We start from the raw sequence: 18,269 nt of genomic DNA on the forward strand, positions 1-18,269 counted from the left end.
TCATTAAATATTGTGTAAAAACTTTAGAAATGGTTGGAATTAGACGGAAGGAGTAAATAGTAATTATTCTCCGTTAAAATGACGTCATTTGACAGTTAAAATCGAGGCGGACAGAGCCAATTCGTTACAGGGAAACAAAGCAACAGGCTTTATTTTAACTACGCGCTCTCGGGCAACAAAGAAATCGTAGTCGTACAAAGCTGAAATAAACAAATCGTAGCCGTAGAAAACATCAGCGCAAGGAAAACATGGCCAAACTCGCTTCCACTTTCTCTTGCCTCGCTTGTCGCTACTCTAATAATCCTAATCGTTCTTTCTTTTTTATTTTATTTTCTTTGAAGCATCAAGCTTTCTTGGAGTTATGAACTCAAAAGCTTGAATCTCGAATCCTGAATATCCCAAAAAGGATGCATTCAAAATTCCCAGTTACCCATTTGAAAGCATCAGTACCAGTTGCACCCAGTTCTTTGATTTTGTTTAAAAGTGACTTCAGCAAGTTTGGTTGCTGTCAATTCAATTCCCCCGAGCGCAGGTTGAGGTTTAAGCTCGTGGGTCAGTCTCTTGGGGACAGATGGAAGATTAAAGACATAGATGCTAGTAAGATTTTACCCCCTTCTCTTTTGTTTTAAAATTTAGTACTTCTCTTCATTTGTTTACTTGTGAAAGCTAGAAATTAGATGCAAAAGATGAAAAATTAAGTGAGAGAATTTTCTTGGCTTTACATGAGTTAGGGGTATACTGTGTTCCAGAGTAACTATAATTAGTAACCAAAAAGGAAAGAACTTTTGCTGCTTCCTTGATTAGTTTTGAAACTTCAATTAATCCATAGCTAGCTGCCTTTTTTTATATATGCATATATGTGTGTGTGTGTAATTCAACTCAGTTAAGTTTTAGTCACAAACTAGTCAGGGTAGCTACATGGATTCTATTCTTTCAATCAACTCTGTTCAGGGTTTTTTTTTTTTTTTTTTTTGTGAATTCACTAAATCACGTATAAAACCACATTTATCTATGATGTTTTTGGTCTATTTCGTTTTTTCTCACCATATGAATCTGGAAACCATCATGCTAGTGCACTCATAGGTCTGTGTTGGATTTGAGCAAATCATCTCAGTTACTCACTCATCCTTCCCTGCAAATGCTCTCATTTCTTATCTGGTCCATATTAGTGCTTCCACTAGCAATCTCAACATTCTCATCTCATTGTTGCTTTTTATGAGAATACACAATTTTTTCATTGTTGAGTACTCAACTAAAGGCTTTTTTATAGAATTTACTCTGCAATCTAGAACAAGGACTTTACAATCACATAGTATTCTGGTCATGCTCTAGTGATTCAAGAAGATTTGAGTACTTGTGTAAATTATGGTGATGCAACTTAATAATATTAACTACTAAGAACATTGAACCGCGTAAAACCTCGGCTCTGTTCTGGATCTGTTTATATTTGTATGATTCTATTATGTGGGTATCTAAGTGTACAGACTTGTGTGCATTTTGTTAGTCATTTTATACTGAGTATGCTGAGGAGTTCATAATATATTCAAGAAAATCCGGTCATTGATCTTTCTGTGCAACTTTAATCTCGACAGAGGCAGTCCAAAAAAGAGTCAATTCATGGCTATCTAAGACCCAAAATCTTTTGATTGAGGTGACTTTGCCGCTGGTAAAATCTGGTCACATTGGAAAGCCTGATCCTGGAAAGGTGCTCAATGTAGCAGAGCTGGAGGAAATATTTATTACAGAACAGACAATTCATAGTAGCACACCGAATGGAACTCTCTCATTAGCTGCTATAGTATCCATAGAGCAATTTAGCAGGTAAAATTATCTATATTTTTGGTTATATTCATTTGAAATTCTTTCTATTGGTCTATATAATGCAATTAATTCTTATAGAAGTCCCAAAAATTTGGTCTTCCAGGATAACTTGGGGGGTTGAAATTAAAATTATTAATTATGCTTATACTTCTGTGAGAAAGAAAAAGAAAATTGAGAAAGGGGGGAAGATATTTGTCAGCCAAATGGATTTAAGGATCCATCTAGATCCCTATCTGAGACAAATGAACTGAATTATGAATTTCCTCGCTCAATGCCAAAAATAAAATTATTTTAATTGAAGGCAAGTAATCTTCTCCCAAGTCATGTACTACATTGGTTCCCCTCTTGGTCACAACCAAAGATCTGCACCTGAATTTGCAAGTTGGCAAGCAACTTAGACAATTTAGCCTAGATTTCATGATTGATATTGTTTTGCTGAACTATTATACAAATATTTAGGTTGTTGAAAATCTTTTATAGCTTATATTATTTCTGATGGCAGTATTAATATGAATGTGCCATGAAAATGCTTTTCTTTGAGTCTGCTGCTTAATCTTCTAGCTAAAAGACTGATCAAAGAATTTCGATTGACTTTTGGGACAAGATTTGCAGGATGAATGGATTGACTGGCTATAAAATGCAGAAGATATTTAAAGCACTTGTTTCTGAATCTATGTATAATGATGTCCGTAATTTGGTGGAGTATTGCTGCTTTACATTCTTGTCAAGGGATAGCTCTGCTATCCATCCCTGCCTCACGGTTTGTGGAATTAGTATTAATATTTTTTTTTTTGGACTTGTAAATTAGTATGTTCTTAAAATTATATATTTTTTCAGCCTGCTAATCTATTGATCTGGTTAGTGTTTTTTTATCTAGCCTTTTCAGTTTAATTTTGTCATTTGAAATTTTGTTGGTTTTTTTGGATATGCATAATTATTTGCTTTCTCCATTTTATGAAACATACATTATATGTTTACAGGAACCAGCATTCCAGCAGCTAATTTTCATAACAATGCTTGCATGGGAGAATCCTTACCACAAACAAGATGGTTCTGAAAAGGCTTCTCTTCAGGTTCCTTTTTTCGGTCTCAAATATTTCTTGGACAAACACTTGTAGCGTCATGAATTTTAACTCCAATTTATATCATAGCAGTTTTTTTTTCCCTTAAATTTGATTAAAATTCAATAAAATGGTTCATTTGTAGAAAGATATGGCAAACATCATAAAGATGGCTTTAGATGCATCAATATGGTTCCATTGATGACAACTAAGAATTTTATCACATTAATCTTGTTTATGCTTAACTGAATCCCACTCTATGATAATACTGAGATAGCACAGGAGTCGCATAGTCATATCTTTCTTTAATGACAACTGATGGGTTAAAGTTCACTGTTCTCCAACTGGGTTTGGTTCTTCAGTTAGTTGTAACCATTTTTCCCCTGAGAGAAAAAGAGCATGAATAATGAACTGTATTTGGCAATCTTTCTATCCTAATTGACTTTCTTCATTAGTTGGTTCTTTACAGCCATTACAACAGTGAAATATTTGAAATGCTGGAAGGTTCACTATTCTCTTTCAATCTCTTTAACAAGAGTTTGTGAGGGTGATAACTCAAAAGCTAATGCATTTCTTGCTGGCATTGAAGGGTAAACTTGTAGGAGAAGAGGCATTCGTACGCATTGCTCCTGCTATTTCAGGTGTGGCTGATCACTCTACAGCACATAATCTTTTCAGGGCCCTTGCTGGGGATGAACAAGGCATCTCTTTGGGCTTGTGGTTAACTTATATTGATGAACTTCTCAAGTAAGCTTCATGATATCCTTTATAATGATATTTCATATCATAGCTTATGGTCTAAATATCATTTCCACATTGAATCTTAATGAATTCTGAATTTTCGTTGTGACTATTAGGTGAACTGAATACGCATAGCAAATAAACAATAGGTGACCGTTCAAACATTTCAACTAGGATTCAACTATCAAAACAAAGAATTTGAGTTTTTAGTGGAAATTCTAGTAAAAACAGAATCCATTGACCAATGAGTTAAGAAAGATATGAGGGAGATTGTTGACAGTTATTAATCATGTCTGTAATATAATTTGTAGGCTATTTGTAGTTTTTAAAAAAGCCACACATAAGGATTATTGGCACTTACAATTTTTATGTCTCTTTACGCTAGGTAATTTTTACTTGACATCCCTAAATTTTGGGAGATATTTCATTTTCGTCCCTATATTTCAATTTGTTTCTAAAAAATTCTTGAACTTTTAATTTTATTTTAGAAAAAAATCCTATAACGTGCAATTACAGTTTCTAGATAAAAGAGTAGGAGATTGAATTATACTAGTAAAGCTAGTACTAGAAGGATAAACAATAAATATAGTTGGTGCTTATGCCCCACAAATAGGACTAGATAGTAAGAGTAAACAAAGGTTCTGGGAAGATATGGATGATCTAATGCAAAGCATACCGAATGAAGAGAATATTTTCATTGGTGGAGATTTAAATGTACGTATAGGAAGTGATAGGTAAGGTTATGAGAATGTTCATGGAGGTTTTGGTTTTGGTAGACGAAATGAAGAGAGAAAAAACATTTTGGATTTTGCTATGACATGCGACCTAATACTAGCAAATACCTACTTTATAAAAAGAGAGTCACATTTAGTGACTTTCAAAAGTGGGCAACATAGAAGTCAAATTGACTTCCTTTTAACTAGGAAGACAAATAGAGCTCTATGCAAAGATTGCAAGGTCATTTCAGGAGAGGCTTTAACAAGTCAACATTGGTTAGTGGTATTGGATATCAAGTTTAGGAACAATTCAAGTAAGGTCAGAAGAAATAGTGTAGCTCGAACAAAGTGGTGGGGGTTCAAAGGAGTAAAGCAAGTGAAGTTCAAAAATGAGCTTCTCGAGTCCGAAGTATGGAGCTGGATATGGAGGCTAATGGTATGTGGATACAGATGACATCAAAGATTAGAGAAGTAGCTAGAAAAGTACTTGGAGAGTCTAGAGGACATGGACCACCCTCAAAAGAGAGAGAGATGGTGGTGGAATTAGGAAGTACAAAAGGTAGTGAAGAGAAAGAAGGAATGGTATAAGAAATTACCTAAGTGTGATAATTATGAGGCACATGAATAGTACAAGATAGTAAAGAAAGAGGCAAGAAAAGCAATTAGTCAAGCAAGAGCGCAGACGTTTGAAAAGTTATATGAGAAACTTGGAATTAAAGAAGGGGAGAAAGATTTTTATAGATTAGCAAGGAGGAGAGAAAAGAAATGTAAAGATCTCAATCAAGTTAGGTACATTAAGGATAAAGAAGGAAAAATATTGGTGAAAGATGAGGACAATAAAGAAAGATGGAGAATTATTTTGATGATCTCTTTAATAATAGTCAAAATGGTAATAGCGTGAATATAGACTACAGAACAATAGAAAAGAATGTGAATTATACTAAAAGGATTAGATCTTTAGAAGTAAAGGAAACACTTAAGAGAATGAAAGTGGGTAAAGCCTGTGGACTCGATGGAATACTAATTGAAGTGTGGAAGTGTTTGGGAGATATGAGAGTGGCATGGTTAAGTAAATTATTTAATAAGATTCTAAACTCAAAGAAAATGCCTGATGAATGGAGGAGTATTTTAATACCTATTTTTAAAAATAAGGGAGACATATAGAGTTGGTTAAACTGTAGGGGAATTAAACTTATGAGCCATACTATGAAGTTGTAGGAGAGAGTTGTGGAACATCGACTACGTCATGATACTTCTATCTCTCCCAATCAATTTGGCTTCATACTCGGTCGTTCAACTATGGAAGCGATATTTCTCATTAGAAGCTTGATGGAGAAATATAGAGATGTGAAGAAAGATCTACACATGGTTTTTATCAATTTGGAGAAGGCTTATGATAGTGTTCCAAGAGATGTCTTATGGAGAGTGTTAGAACAAAAAATGGTATCTATTAGGTACATACAAGTATTGAAAGATATGTATGAAGAAGTAACTACTATTGTGCGCACAGTTGGAGGGGACACATGAGATTTTCCTATCTTAGTTGGATTACACCAAGGTTCAGCTGTAAGCCCTTACCTTTTTACATTAGTTTTAGATGAATTGACGAAACATATACAAGAGAGTATCCCTTGGTGCATGATGTTTGCGGATGATATAATTCTGATAGATGAGACACGAAAAAGAGTCAATAGAAAGCTAGAATTTTGGAGAAGTACTCTTGACTCAAAGGGTTTTAAGTTAAGTAGAACGGAGACAAAATACATACATTGCAAGTTCAATGAAGACCGAACTGGTGATAGGGAAAGAGTTAGTTTGGATGGAGTGGTACTGTCTCAAAGTAATTATTTTAAATATCTTGGCTTAGTCCTTTAAGTAGATGGGGGATGTGAGGAGGATGTTAGTCATAGGATTAAAGCCGGATGATTGAAGTGGAGACGTGCTACAGGAGTTTTATGTGATCGCAAGATTCTCAATAAGTTGAAAGGAAAATTTTACCGTACAGCCATACAACCAGCTATGTTATATGGTAGTGAGTGTTGGGCACTGAAAGAGTAGTATGTGTCTAAGATAAGAATTGCACAAATGAGAATGTTAAGGTGGATGGGTGGCCATACTAGACTAGATAAAGTCCGTAATAAGAGTATTAGAGAAAAGGTAGGAGTGGTGCCAATTGAAGATAAGTTGAGAGAAGGAAGATTGAAGTGTTTTGGTCGCGTAGACATACGGAGGTTCCAGTTAGACAAGTAGAGCACATTAGGTTATAGGATAAAAAGAAAAGAAGGGGTAGACCTAAACTGAGTTGGAGAAGAACAGTACAACATGACCTAGAAGAATTACACATTTCCGAGAATTTAACCCAAAATCGTATAGAGTAGAGAAAGAGAATCCATATAGCCGACCTTAAATTTTTGGGATAAATGCTTAGTTGAGTTGAGTTGAGTGTATTTATATTTATTATTAATTTAAATTTTATAAAATTAATTATTTTATTATAAGTGCTTCTTTAGACACAATAAAATAGTTTTTTCTTAATTATAGGGAGGTGGGACACTTCAAAGTGAGGGTGCATGTGCACTAATTGTACCTAATAATCTCTCTTTGCTCTCTCCTCATTCCACTTCTCTCTCCCGTCTCTTTCTCCCCTCTCTCTCTTATTTTGTCTCCCTTTTACTTCTCTCTCTCTCTCATTCTGCCTCTCCCTCCCTCTTCTTTCTCTCTCTCTCTCTCTCTCTCACACACACTATGCCCTTTCTGTCCCTACCTCTTGTCTGCAGCTTACAAGTCTTCCTCTTTAACTAGTAGATTTTGGGGTTTACCTTTGAAACGTGAAGAAACAGAGCAAAAATTGAGTACAGAGCAAGTGGACGCAGAAGAAGACAGTCCCACATCAAAAAGAGAGTCTATTGTACAGAATATAACCAAGAATCAACATTGGATCTCGAAAGTGAAGTTTTTTTTTTTTAAAGAACTTGAAGCTCCAATCACTTCAATTAGGAAAATAAAAAAAAAGAGAAGAGAACCCTGCAAAAATTGAAGATTGAGAACAAAGGAAGAGGGTAATAGATTCTACAGTCTGGCTTTGATGGCTCCCTCTTCTAGTCCTTACTATTTTTGTCTCAGCACTGACGTCCTAACAGAATCCTGCGACGCAGCATCTGCCACTATCAATGTCTCAACAATCGCATGGCAGAGTTGTAACTGCTCAAAAAACAAAACTTGAACCATCATCCGCAGCGGAAGCTGCTTGTATTGTGCCGTGAGTTAACTTTTGGCAGTCCATCACTCCACAAATCTTCCCCTGCTCTACCTCTGAAACCCATGGATGCACCTTTAACGTAGAGAAAGTTAAAATTGCCAGATTGTAGAATCTGTCAGGTTTCAGATTCATAATCTATCAGAATTGAGAAATACCATAACTTTGAGGGAAGATTCAAAGCAACAAATCAAAGATTTTAGAAAAATAAAAACAAGGAGTGATATATAATATATGGTGGTGGAGAGAGGACGTGAAGAGACAAGGAGGGGGGAAGGAGTGAGAGTAGAGGAGTCAAGGGGCAGTTTTAGAAGACAGAGAGAGAGAGAGAAGGCGGGGCGGGAGGGGGGGGGGTGTTGGTTGATATGGGGGGTGCGCTGGAACAAAAAAAGGAGATGAATAGAGTTAAGGAAGGGTATCTAGGTAATTTCTCTCTCTCTTTTTTTTTTTTTACCTTGAAACGTGCTACTGCAAGTGTGGGTCATAGGATTTTTGTCTGAAATAAAATTAAAATTCAAGGACATTTTAGTAATAAATTGAAGTTAATGGAGATAAATGAAATACACCCCAAAGTTAAGGAATAACATATAAAATTACCCTTCTTATGCTAGTCGTATGATACTTAGTCTTTCCCTCTGTTGAATGTAATATGATAGTTGGGGAAATAGGGGTTAGTTTTAGAGAAGCATTCAAACCTTTCTCACTTTTCTCCTGTTATTTTCCTTTTACTTCCCTTTCCTGATATGATAGACATATTTATTGAATGCATGATTTTCTTTTTCTTATATATTCTTGAGATCTCAGTTCTTATTGTTTTTAGTGCAGAGTTCATGAAGGACGGAAATCATACCAGATTCGTGAATGTCCTAAGCTTTCAGAGGAGAGAATTTTGTGCATTGGTTCCAGCAGGAAACGTCCTGTTCTAAAATGGGAGAATAACATGGCGTGGCCAGGAAAAGTTATTTTAACTGATAAAGCACTTTATTTTGAGGTAGTTATTCCATTCAGCTACGTTGAATTTGTGAATTTTGATAGGAATCCCTGATATAATTGGTGAATGACACAGTATGAACGTTTTCTATGGTTTACTGAAAAAACTTTGAGAATTGCATGGAAATATTTGTTTCGTTTAGTAATCATGTTCACATGATAATATTTCTATTTAATACTTGGCTAATTAACAATGGATGTATTGGTATAACTGCCAAGTTACCAATTCAAAAGTTTTATATATTTAAACTTGCAAATTTGTTCGACAGAGAACATATCTGTATGATGTGCTGAATACAGTGGTGTGCACTAGGCCTGCTTATTTTATGGTCTGCCCAGGCCTTAAGGAATATTCCCAAGCAATACCATGTTTGTTGGTGGGTTTGGGTTGGGCTTTGGAGAAGCCCATTTCCCCAGTACAACATTTTTTCCAGCTTATTTGGTCAGGCCAAGTGGGGCCTTACACTAGGCCCAGGAATATCCTGGTGTTAGAAAAATGATTAGGTGTTGCAACAACTCATCCTCTCCACAATGTGTTTGAGTTCATAATGTACAGTGGTTTGTCACTACTTTGGTATTTACTTCTTCTAAATATTACATATGATGCAGTCTTATACTTAACCTCTTTGTGGATTATCAAAAGTAGATTCATATTAACTCTCCATTTGTGAAAAATGAAAAGTTAGCTAATGTTGAAGCTTGGATCTGACTTGGAATTTAATACTTAGACATAATTTTATTGTTGACCCTTCTTTCAAGAATTTCTTGGTCCTTTCTTCAGCGAATCATTGCACATATGAAAGGAATGTGGGATTTTTTTTTTTGTTCTCTATGCTTTTGTGATTAATTTGATTTTGTACTGTAGAGAATATGATGCGATCATCACAATGCTAAAGCAACTTAACAGCGTTAACTGAAATGCTGAATTTTGAAGTTTGTTACGGTGCCTTATACTCAACTCAACTCAACTCAACTCAACTAAACTAAACCTTTATCCCAAAAATTTGGGGTCGGCTATATGGATTCGCTTTCTCCACTCTAAACGATTTTTGGTTAAATCCTCAGAAATGTGTAATGCTTCTAGGTCATGTTGTACTACTCTCCTCCAAGTCAATTTAGGTTTACCCCATTTTTTCTTTCTATCCTCTAACCTAATGTGCTCTACTTGTCTAACTGGAGCCTCCGTATGTCTACGCTTCACATGACCAAACCACCTCAATCTCCCTTCTCTCAACTTGTCTTCAATTGGCACCACTTCTACCTTTTCTCTAATACTCTTATTACGGACTTTATCTAGTCTAGTATGGCTACTCATCCACTTTAATATTCTCATCTCTACAACTCTTATCTTAGACGCATACCACTCTTTCAGTACCCAACACTCACTACCATATAACATAACCGGTTGTATGGCTGTACGGTAAAATTTTCCATTCAACTTATTGGGAATCTTACGATTACATAAAACTCCCGTGGCACGTCTCCACTTCAACCATCCGGCTTTAATCCTATGACTAATATCCTCCTCACATCCCCCATCTACTTGAAAGACTGAGCCTAGATATTCAAAGTGATTACTTTGGGACAGTACCACTCCATTCAAACTAACTCTTTCCCTATCACCAGTTTGGCCTTTACTAAACTTGCAATGCATGTATTCTTTCTTCGTTTTGCTTAACTTAAAATCCTTTGACTTTAGAGCATTCTCCAAAGCTCTAGCTTTCTATTGACTCTTTCTCGTGTCTCATCTATCAGAACAATATCATCCACAAACATCATGCACCAAGGAATACTCTCTTGTATATGTTTCGTCAATTCATCTAAAACTAATGTAAAAAGGTAAGGGCTTATGGTTGATCCTTGGTGTAATCCAATTGAGATCGGAAAATCTCTTGTGTCCCCTCCCACCGTGCGTACAATAGTAGTTGCTCCTTCATACATATCTTTCAATACTTGTATGTACCTAATAGATACCCTCTTTTGTTCTAACACATTCCATAAGACATCTTTTGGAACACTATCATAAGCCTTCTCCAAATTAATAAAAACCATGTGTAGATCTTTCTTCATATCTCTATATTTCTCCATCAAGCTTCTAATGAGAAAAATTGCTTCCATAGTTGAACGACCAGGCATGAAACCAAATTGATTGAGAGAGATTGAAGTATCATGACGTAGTCGATGCTCTACAACTCTCTCCCACAACTTCATAGTATGGCTCATGAGTTTAATTCTCCTATAGTTTGAGCAACTCTGTATGTCTCCCTTATTTTTAAAAATAGGTACTAAGATACTCCTCCATTCATCAGGCATTTTCTTTGAGTTTAGAATCTTATTAAATAATTTAGTTAACCATGCCACTCCCATATCTCCCAAACACTTCCACACTTCAATTGGTATTTCATCGGGTCCACAAGCTTTTCTTACTTTCATTCTCTTAAGTGCTTCCTTTACTTCTAAAGATCTAATCTTTCTAGTATAATTCACATTCTTTTTTATTGTTCTATAATCTATATTCATGCTATTACCATTTTGACTATTATTAAAGAGATCATTAAAATAATTTCTCCATCTTTCTTTAATGTCCTCATCTTTCACCAACACTTTTCCTTCTTTATCCTTAATACACCTAACTTGATTGAGATCTTGACATTTCCTTTCTCTTCTCCTTGCTAATCTATAAATATCTTTCTCCCTTTCTTTAGTTCCAAGTTTCTCATATAACTTTTCAAAGGCCTGTGCTCTTGCTTGACTAACTGCCTTTTTTGCCTATTTCTTTGCTATCTTGTACTGTTCATATGCCTCATTATTATCACATTTAGGTAATTTCTTATACCATTCCCTTTTTCTCTTCACTGCCTTTTGTACTTCCTCATTCCACCACCATCTCTCTTTTGAGGGTGGTCCATGTCCTTTAGACTCTCCAAGTACTTTTCTAGCTACTTCTCTAATCTTTGATGCCATCTGCATCATTATATCATTGGCCTCCATATCCAGCTTCCATACTTCGGACTCGAGAAGCTCATTTTTGAACTTCACTTGCTTTACTCCTTTATGTTGCCTTATCTTCATTTAATTTCTTGCCCATTATCTTTGTGCTTGTTTTCTTACTTATGTCAAAATTTAGTAATTCAATTATATAAAGATGAATATTGATGTTGTGTCAAGCAGATAGGAATTTTATTATTATCATTTTGTTTTGGATTTCCTACGTTATTTACTTACGTTGTAATTCATGTTTTTGTTGTAAATATTATTTGGAAAGGTGTGTGTTCTTGATTGCTCTTCAGCTACATTAATTCATGCATGTCCTACGTTGTTATTAACAAATATTGGAATATGTAAGGCATCTGGTCTTTTCAATTTGGTGTATAGCAACATAGTTCTTTAAATGCTTAGCACTTGTTTGGCTACTGTGAACTTTGGAAAGATAATTTTGGACCGGGGAAAACCAATATTTTACCTAATTGTATAAGGTAAAAGATAATTGGTTAGTGTAAAATTATTGAAGTGGCTGATAAATAGTTTTAAATGTGCAAACTCATGAATCATGTATACCTAGTAGACCTTTTTTTTTTTTTTTTTTCCGCTTTACTTGTTTAATTGGTGTTATTGCTGCCCTTAATCATTTATCTTATCATGCCTATCTTGCAGGCTGTTGGTTTGGCTGGGCAGAAAGATCCTATAAGGTTTGATCTTGCTAGAAAAGGAATACGGGTGGAGAAGACAAAGGTTGGACCTTTGGGTTATGTGCTTTTTGATTCTGCAGTCTCTATTTCATCTGGTCCCAAGTGAGTAAGCTTCTTCAAGCCCATCTCTTTGGAATTACCTGAGTTGTGGTCTGTACTTGTACACGTGTGTTTATAAGTAATATCCTGTTATCTTTGCACATCTGTCAGTCTGCTATTATTTGATTCTCCCATGCCAAATAAGATTTCGTACCATGATGTTATAGTGGTAAGGCCTGCATAAGTGAACCTGATGATGTAAAAATGGCATTCACACTCGTAATTTTGTAGAACAAGATGAAGCCTAAATGACAATTTTGGTAATTCTATCTTCTTGCTAGAAGAATTTATTGTTAGCCTTGTTGGATAAAGTTAGGTCCATGAAGAGCATTTATGCAAAGAAAGGAAATTTAAGAGTAAATGAAATGGACAAGCAATATTTTCAGTATATAAAAGTAGACATAAACACAGGAAACAGGGTGCTGGTTAGCTGCCGTTCAATCAATGAGTAAGCTGAACTAAACTACCGCTGGCAGAGTTGTGATTATTTTGGAGGGAAAAGAGTTCTTGAATCTTTTTCATGTTGTAGGCAGATAATGCATGTTCTGTACTGCATATATATGGCTGGAAGCCAGTCTTTTGCTTACATGATTCATTGTAGGTCACTGGTTTGTAGACCATATCATTCTCATGCAATTGTATACTTGTTGAATAATTGGAATTTAACATGTAACACACTTTTATTTGCATGGTGAACAGAACAAAGAGTTGTTCAATTGAGGAGTTTTCATGTTGAAGTACTTATGGCTGCTCACGCTCTTTGTTCCATTACAGTTTTTGCTCCATTGATGCAAATCCTATTTTTAGGAAAAAATATAGAAAGTACAAGTTGTAGGGATTTGTGATTGTGTAGTCCTAATTAGATTGGGATTCCTAATCCTATAAATAGGCCTAGTTATGTACATAATTTTCAGATTTTGATATGATAATTATTTGAGAATAATAAAATTGAGAATTTTTTTTTTTTCCTTAAGGATTTATTCCTTGTTTGCCTTTATTCTTCTGGTGCTTCATCATCCATTGATTGAACTTTTGGAGTATTCGACATTGTTAGTGGTATAATACCAGTTTCTTTTAGACAATGCATGGAATCTTTGAAATATAGTCAAAATGCTCAGAAAATATTGTGGCAACATTTGAAAGCATGATTTAAAAATAAAAAAAAATTGGGAGTACATTGACTCAATTGCAGTTAGACAACTGATAGCATTTGAAAATTTTGCTTAGGAGCTGTTCTTCATTGTTGCTTCTGAAGTTTCTCAATAATGATGTCAACAAACAAAGTGGCAAGATGAATGTCAATTAACCCAAATTCTTACATTACATGATCATGTTTATGCCATAAATTCTGTTTGTTTATACTAATATTTTTCTACTTTCACCTCATATATGTACATATAGATTGTTAATCCAAGCTTAGCTTATTATTTTTTATTTCAGCAACCTTAAAATCTCATAATTTTTATTAGGTCCATTTATATATCAATTATGAATTCTTTTGTTCAGCTCGGAGACATGGGTGCTAGAATTTGTTGACTTGGGAGGTGACTCAAGAAGAGATGTTTGGCATGCATTTATTAATGAAGTTATTTCCTTGCACAAGTTCATCTGTGAGTTTGGACCCGAAGACAGCGATCAGTCAATATTTCAAGTGTATGGTGCCCAAAAAGGGAAAGAAAGGGCTATCACCAGTGCTATTAATAGTATTGCTAGACTTCAGGCCCTTCAATTTATGCGGAAGTTGCTGGATGATCCCATCAAACTTGTTCAGTTCTCATTTTTGCAGAAGGCACCCTATGGAGACATTGTTTACCAAACTCTAGCTGTAAATTACTGGGGTGGACCTTTAGTTAAAAAAGCTACCATGGCAGAGTATCAAGCAGCACAAGGAGCAAAGCCTTCTGATGAGTTATTGGAAATCAGTAATCATGTATTTGACATAGATGGAAGTGTTTACTTACAGAAGTGGATGAGGTCTCCATCTTGGATTTCCACTGCTTCCATTAATTTCTGGAAGAACTCTTCAACAAAGCAAGGTGTTGTATTAAGTAAAGATCTTGTTGTGGCTGATATGACTCTTGTAGAGAGGGCAGCAATAACATGCAAAGAAAAATGCCAGGTGGTTGAAAAAACTCAAGCGACAATTGATGCTGCAATGCTTCAAGGGATACCAAGTAACATCGATCTCTTCAAGGTTTGACTTTTTCTTTTGCACTGTTTCTTCTTCTGAGTAGTTTTCCCATTTGCTTATGGAGCCAACATCTTTTAGATAACTCTTAACTTGTGTCACTTGGTGAAGACATATTGTTGAGAAGGCATTGTTTCATACTTCCCTGAATGGCTCTCTTATAGATTGACAGTAGTGCAAGTGGAGTGTAAAGTTAAAATCCCATTTATGTCATTCTTTTTTTTTTCTCCCTTAAAGTACCACATATGTGAATCGAAAGTTCATATCTTTAATATAGAAAGAGGTGAAGTGAATTTTTATTCTGAAGGGACTAGTTCATAATTAGGATTTTATCATTTTTGTTTCTGCTATTGCTCTTGTAAGATTGGTAACTCTGCTTTGAGTTGATCTATTTCTGCTTCCTTCTGGGTGAAAGAAAGCAGTAAAGAGAAAATGCATGTGAGTTGAGGGCAGTATGAAGCAACTCATGATGTGATGAGAAAATCTTACACAGTTGAACTTTGGTCTACTTTCTATTCTAGTCATTGTTGAGAGTTGAGACTGGTCAATCTTTTGAGGGAATTTATTTTGGACAACAAGAGTTTTAGAGTCTGCTTCTCTTGCTCCAATTTATTGTCCCAAGTCCCAACCCATTAACTATCAACTTTTTTCGATTGTCCTCTGTGTCTGTGTTTGTGTTGACACTTCACACACACACACGCAAAACAAAAAAAAAAAGGAAAACAAAAAAGACAATAGACAATTAGTGATGACAAGCATTAGGAAATATAATTTGGTGATAGTAGACTGCATTTCCTGTATTGGAAGAAGATAGTGTCCAGATTCCAGGGCAATTCATTGGATCCCAGCAGCAGTGGTTCTAGTAATACCATTAGCATTAATAAATTTTGTTTGTTTTATTTCATTTTCTCATGGAAGTCAATGAAACAGTAGTTTTTGACAAAATTGGCCTTTATCTTGATGCAGGAACTGATACTTCCCCTGGCTATGGCTGCCAATAATTTTGGAAAACTGAGACGCTGGGAGGAGCCACATCTGACCATCTCTTTTCTTGCATTTGCATATTCAGTTATTTTCAGGTCCATTCATTGCTTGAGCAAATTATTATGGGAACAACTTCTGGTTTTAATCCTTGCAGACAGCTTTAACATTAAGCAAAGCCTAGTGCATAATACTATAAAGATACTATTTAATTTTTTAAACTAGGTGATTAACTTGTAATACACATACTATTTCATTTTCATGTCTGACAAAGTTTTGCGTGTAGGTTGAATTTCTTAGCTTTTTGATTGTTCGTCTGCTCAGTATTGGATTTTGCTGAAATAGCTCAACAAATTCTTGAAGCTAATAATATGTGCAAGTTATTCTTTACAACATACATTATGTTTATTTGGAGCAATTTGCATTAAACACAATTTCAGTTATATAAACAAATGATGGTGTCACTTCAAATTTTTCTGGCATATGGTCACAAAGAACTTTCCTCTCTTGGGCCATGATTACATCTAATCTTTCCAGGGAAGTGCTTATTTTTTACTTATAATTTTCTATTTACTCCTTTGCTGTGGTACTCTCTCTAACTGCATTGATCTTTATTTTTCTTCTGCTTATTTGTGCATGTCTTCACAATTGTAGTCAGTTACATCTAAGCTTACATCGGTTGAATGATATTGTTCATGCACTTGATTAGCAGCTATAGATTTTTATTCTGAACCAAAGTTGATATAGCACACTTTGTTTTTCTTGTTATTTTTCATAATTTATTTTTCCATGATATTATTAGAATCTAAGCTTGAATTCTGACTTTCTTTTTCAGAAATTTGCTGCCATATGTATTTCCGATGATGTTAATGGTTTTGGCAGCTGGGATGCTAACACTGAAGGGGCTTAAGGAGCAAGGTCGCTTGGGCAGATCATTTGGGAAAGTTACCATTCGTGATCAACCACCTTCAAATACCATTCAAAAGATTATAGCAGTAAAAGATGCCATGTGTGATGTGGAAAATTATCTCCAGAATCTGAATGTCACACTTCTAAAAATTCGTACAATTATTCTTTCAGGTCATCCTCAGGTATGTTGTCATGTTGAGAAAAATTATTGAAATATAAATATGCAAATTCTATTGCTTCTTGTTCTCTATTTGATTCCGTATCAGAACCATTTAGTATTTTGCTTTCATGACTTAAGAACTTATAATTTGTGTTCTTTAGTTGAATACTGAGAAGGATAAATGTGCTTTGTGCAATATAATGCCCCCTTTCCACAAAACAACTTTGGATATTCATTGATACCTGCAATATCACTTTTCAGCTTAAGAGCTCAGGGGCGAATGAAAATAGATAGAATAGAAGGCTTGTTGATATATCATGGGATTAACATATATTCTACGAGTATTTTCTGATTCCTTGAGATCAGGAACGGGTATTCTATTAAGGTTGTAATATTGTTTTAATTTGGTTTGGGATTAAGGCTTAGGTTGTTGTTGTAGGGCTATTTGGAGAACTTTTTTTTGTTGCTGCCTTTTGAAATTTGATTAGTTTACTTTCCAGTCTTTGATATACTGTGGTGACAATCTGATTTTAAAATTTGAACCTTTTGTTAGATAACAACTGAGGTTGCACTGGTGTTGTTAGCTTCCGCAACTGTTCTTCTCATTGTCCCTTTCAAGTATGTTGCTGCCTTTCTTCTTTTTGATCTCTTCACCCGGGAGCTTGAGTTCCGGAAGGAAATGGTTAAGAGGTTCATAACCTTTCTGAAGGATCGCTGGAACACAGTGCCTGCTGCCCCTGTAGTTGTGTTACCTTTTGCATATGATGAGTCAACATCAACAAATCAAAAGGAGAAAATTAATAATAAACAATCAAAAAAATAGTTAGGGTAGAGGCAAGCCTTAGATATACAGACATAGGGATTGGAAAATCCCACCTGTAATTTTCTTTGTCCATTTTTCGTATATGAGCAGAAGCACATTAAGGGTGACAATTATTCTTGGTTGTTTCTGTGGGGGCGAGGAAAAAAAAATGAGGGGGGTGGGGGATCAGGCAGGGTTTGAGAGAATTTCATATTTACTGCTAATCAAGTGCGATGACAAAGATGCTTGAACAAAAGTGTTCACAATTTCTTTTATGGTGGTACATTCATTCAGACAGCACGCAATCCACCAATTCTTGCCCTGAATATCAACTGATCTTTACTGATCACAAGCTGTGTGATTAGGAATCAAGGTAAACCTTGTGAAATTTTCTTTCTTTAGTACTGATTTCTTCTTGATTAGCATATAATTGACATACTTTCTTTCAAAATTTCGCAGTTTGATGCTGTACATGTTATTTTCTTTCTGCTTGTACCACTTGTAAGCTGCTGCCACCCAGGTCATTTCTTATTAAACGTATTTAGAGACATGGAAGGATAGTTGTTCAAAATGCTCTGTACCTTGTAATAAAATGATTCCTCAAAAAATTCGACTGAATAAGCAAGCCCTTCAAAATAATTATTTCTCGCAATTTCAGTGACTCTACCTCTGCTGAATATGCTACTATAAATGCAATTTTCCTTTTTCACTCCATAAGTTCACAGGAAAAGATTCTGTTAGTTGTATTTGATAGAAAGATGTTTTTGTTTATTAGTCGTTTCTATCAATTGAAGAGTTAGTGTTGAGATGGTGTTTTCCCCCCTTTATAGTTCAGTTTCTCTTAAAAGTTAAAACA

General features: G+C 35.2%; 1 protein-coding gene across 3 annotated transcripts; it reads left to right on the forward strand.

Annotated features, from left to right (window-relative positions):
* The first annotated feature begins 240 nt into the window (after positions 1-240).
* On the forward strand, positions 241-18,122 carry LOC110649448 (uncharacterized). Of its 3 annotated transcripts, XM_021804026.2 has the most exons (12): positions 243-597; positions 1,593-1,821; positions 2,434-2,581; positions 2,802-2,894; positions 3,472-3,629; positions 8,421-8,586; positions 12,240-12,376; positions 13,880-14,567; positions 15,528-15,640; positions 16,378-16,633; positions 17,165-17,786; positions 17,873-18,122. In XM_021804026.2, the coding sequence occupies exons 1-11, from the start codon at positions 408-410 to the stop codon at positions 17,432-17,434; spliced, it is 2,448 nt and encodes an 815-aa protein (XP_021659718.2). In that variant the 5' UTR covers positions 243-407; the 3' UTR covers positions 17,435-17,786; positions 17,873-18,122. The 3 variants fall into 3 exon arrangements, with proteins under 3 accessions (XP_021659719.2, XP_021659718.2, XP_021659720.2); XM_021804027.2 differs by lacking the exon at positions 17,873-18,122 and having other exon boundaries at positions 241-597; positions 16,378-16,622; positions 17,165-17,315; XM_021804028.2 differs by lacking the exon at positions 243-597 and having other exon boundaries at positions 1,677-1,821; positions 2,426-2,581.
* Positions 18,123-18,269: the final 147 nt, after the last annotated feature.

The sequence above is a fragment of the Hevea brasiliensis genome, chromosome 8 (genome assembly GCF_030052815.1).
Source record: "Hevea brasiliensis isolate MT/VB/25A 57/8 chromosome 8, ASM3005281v1, whole genome shotgun sequence".
In the NCBI taxonomy this organism is placed as follows: domain Eukaryota; kingdom Viridiplantae; phylum Streptophyta; class Magnoliopsida; order Malpighiales; family Euphorbiaceae; genus Hevea; species Hevea brasiliensis.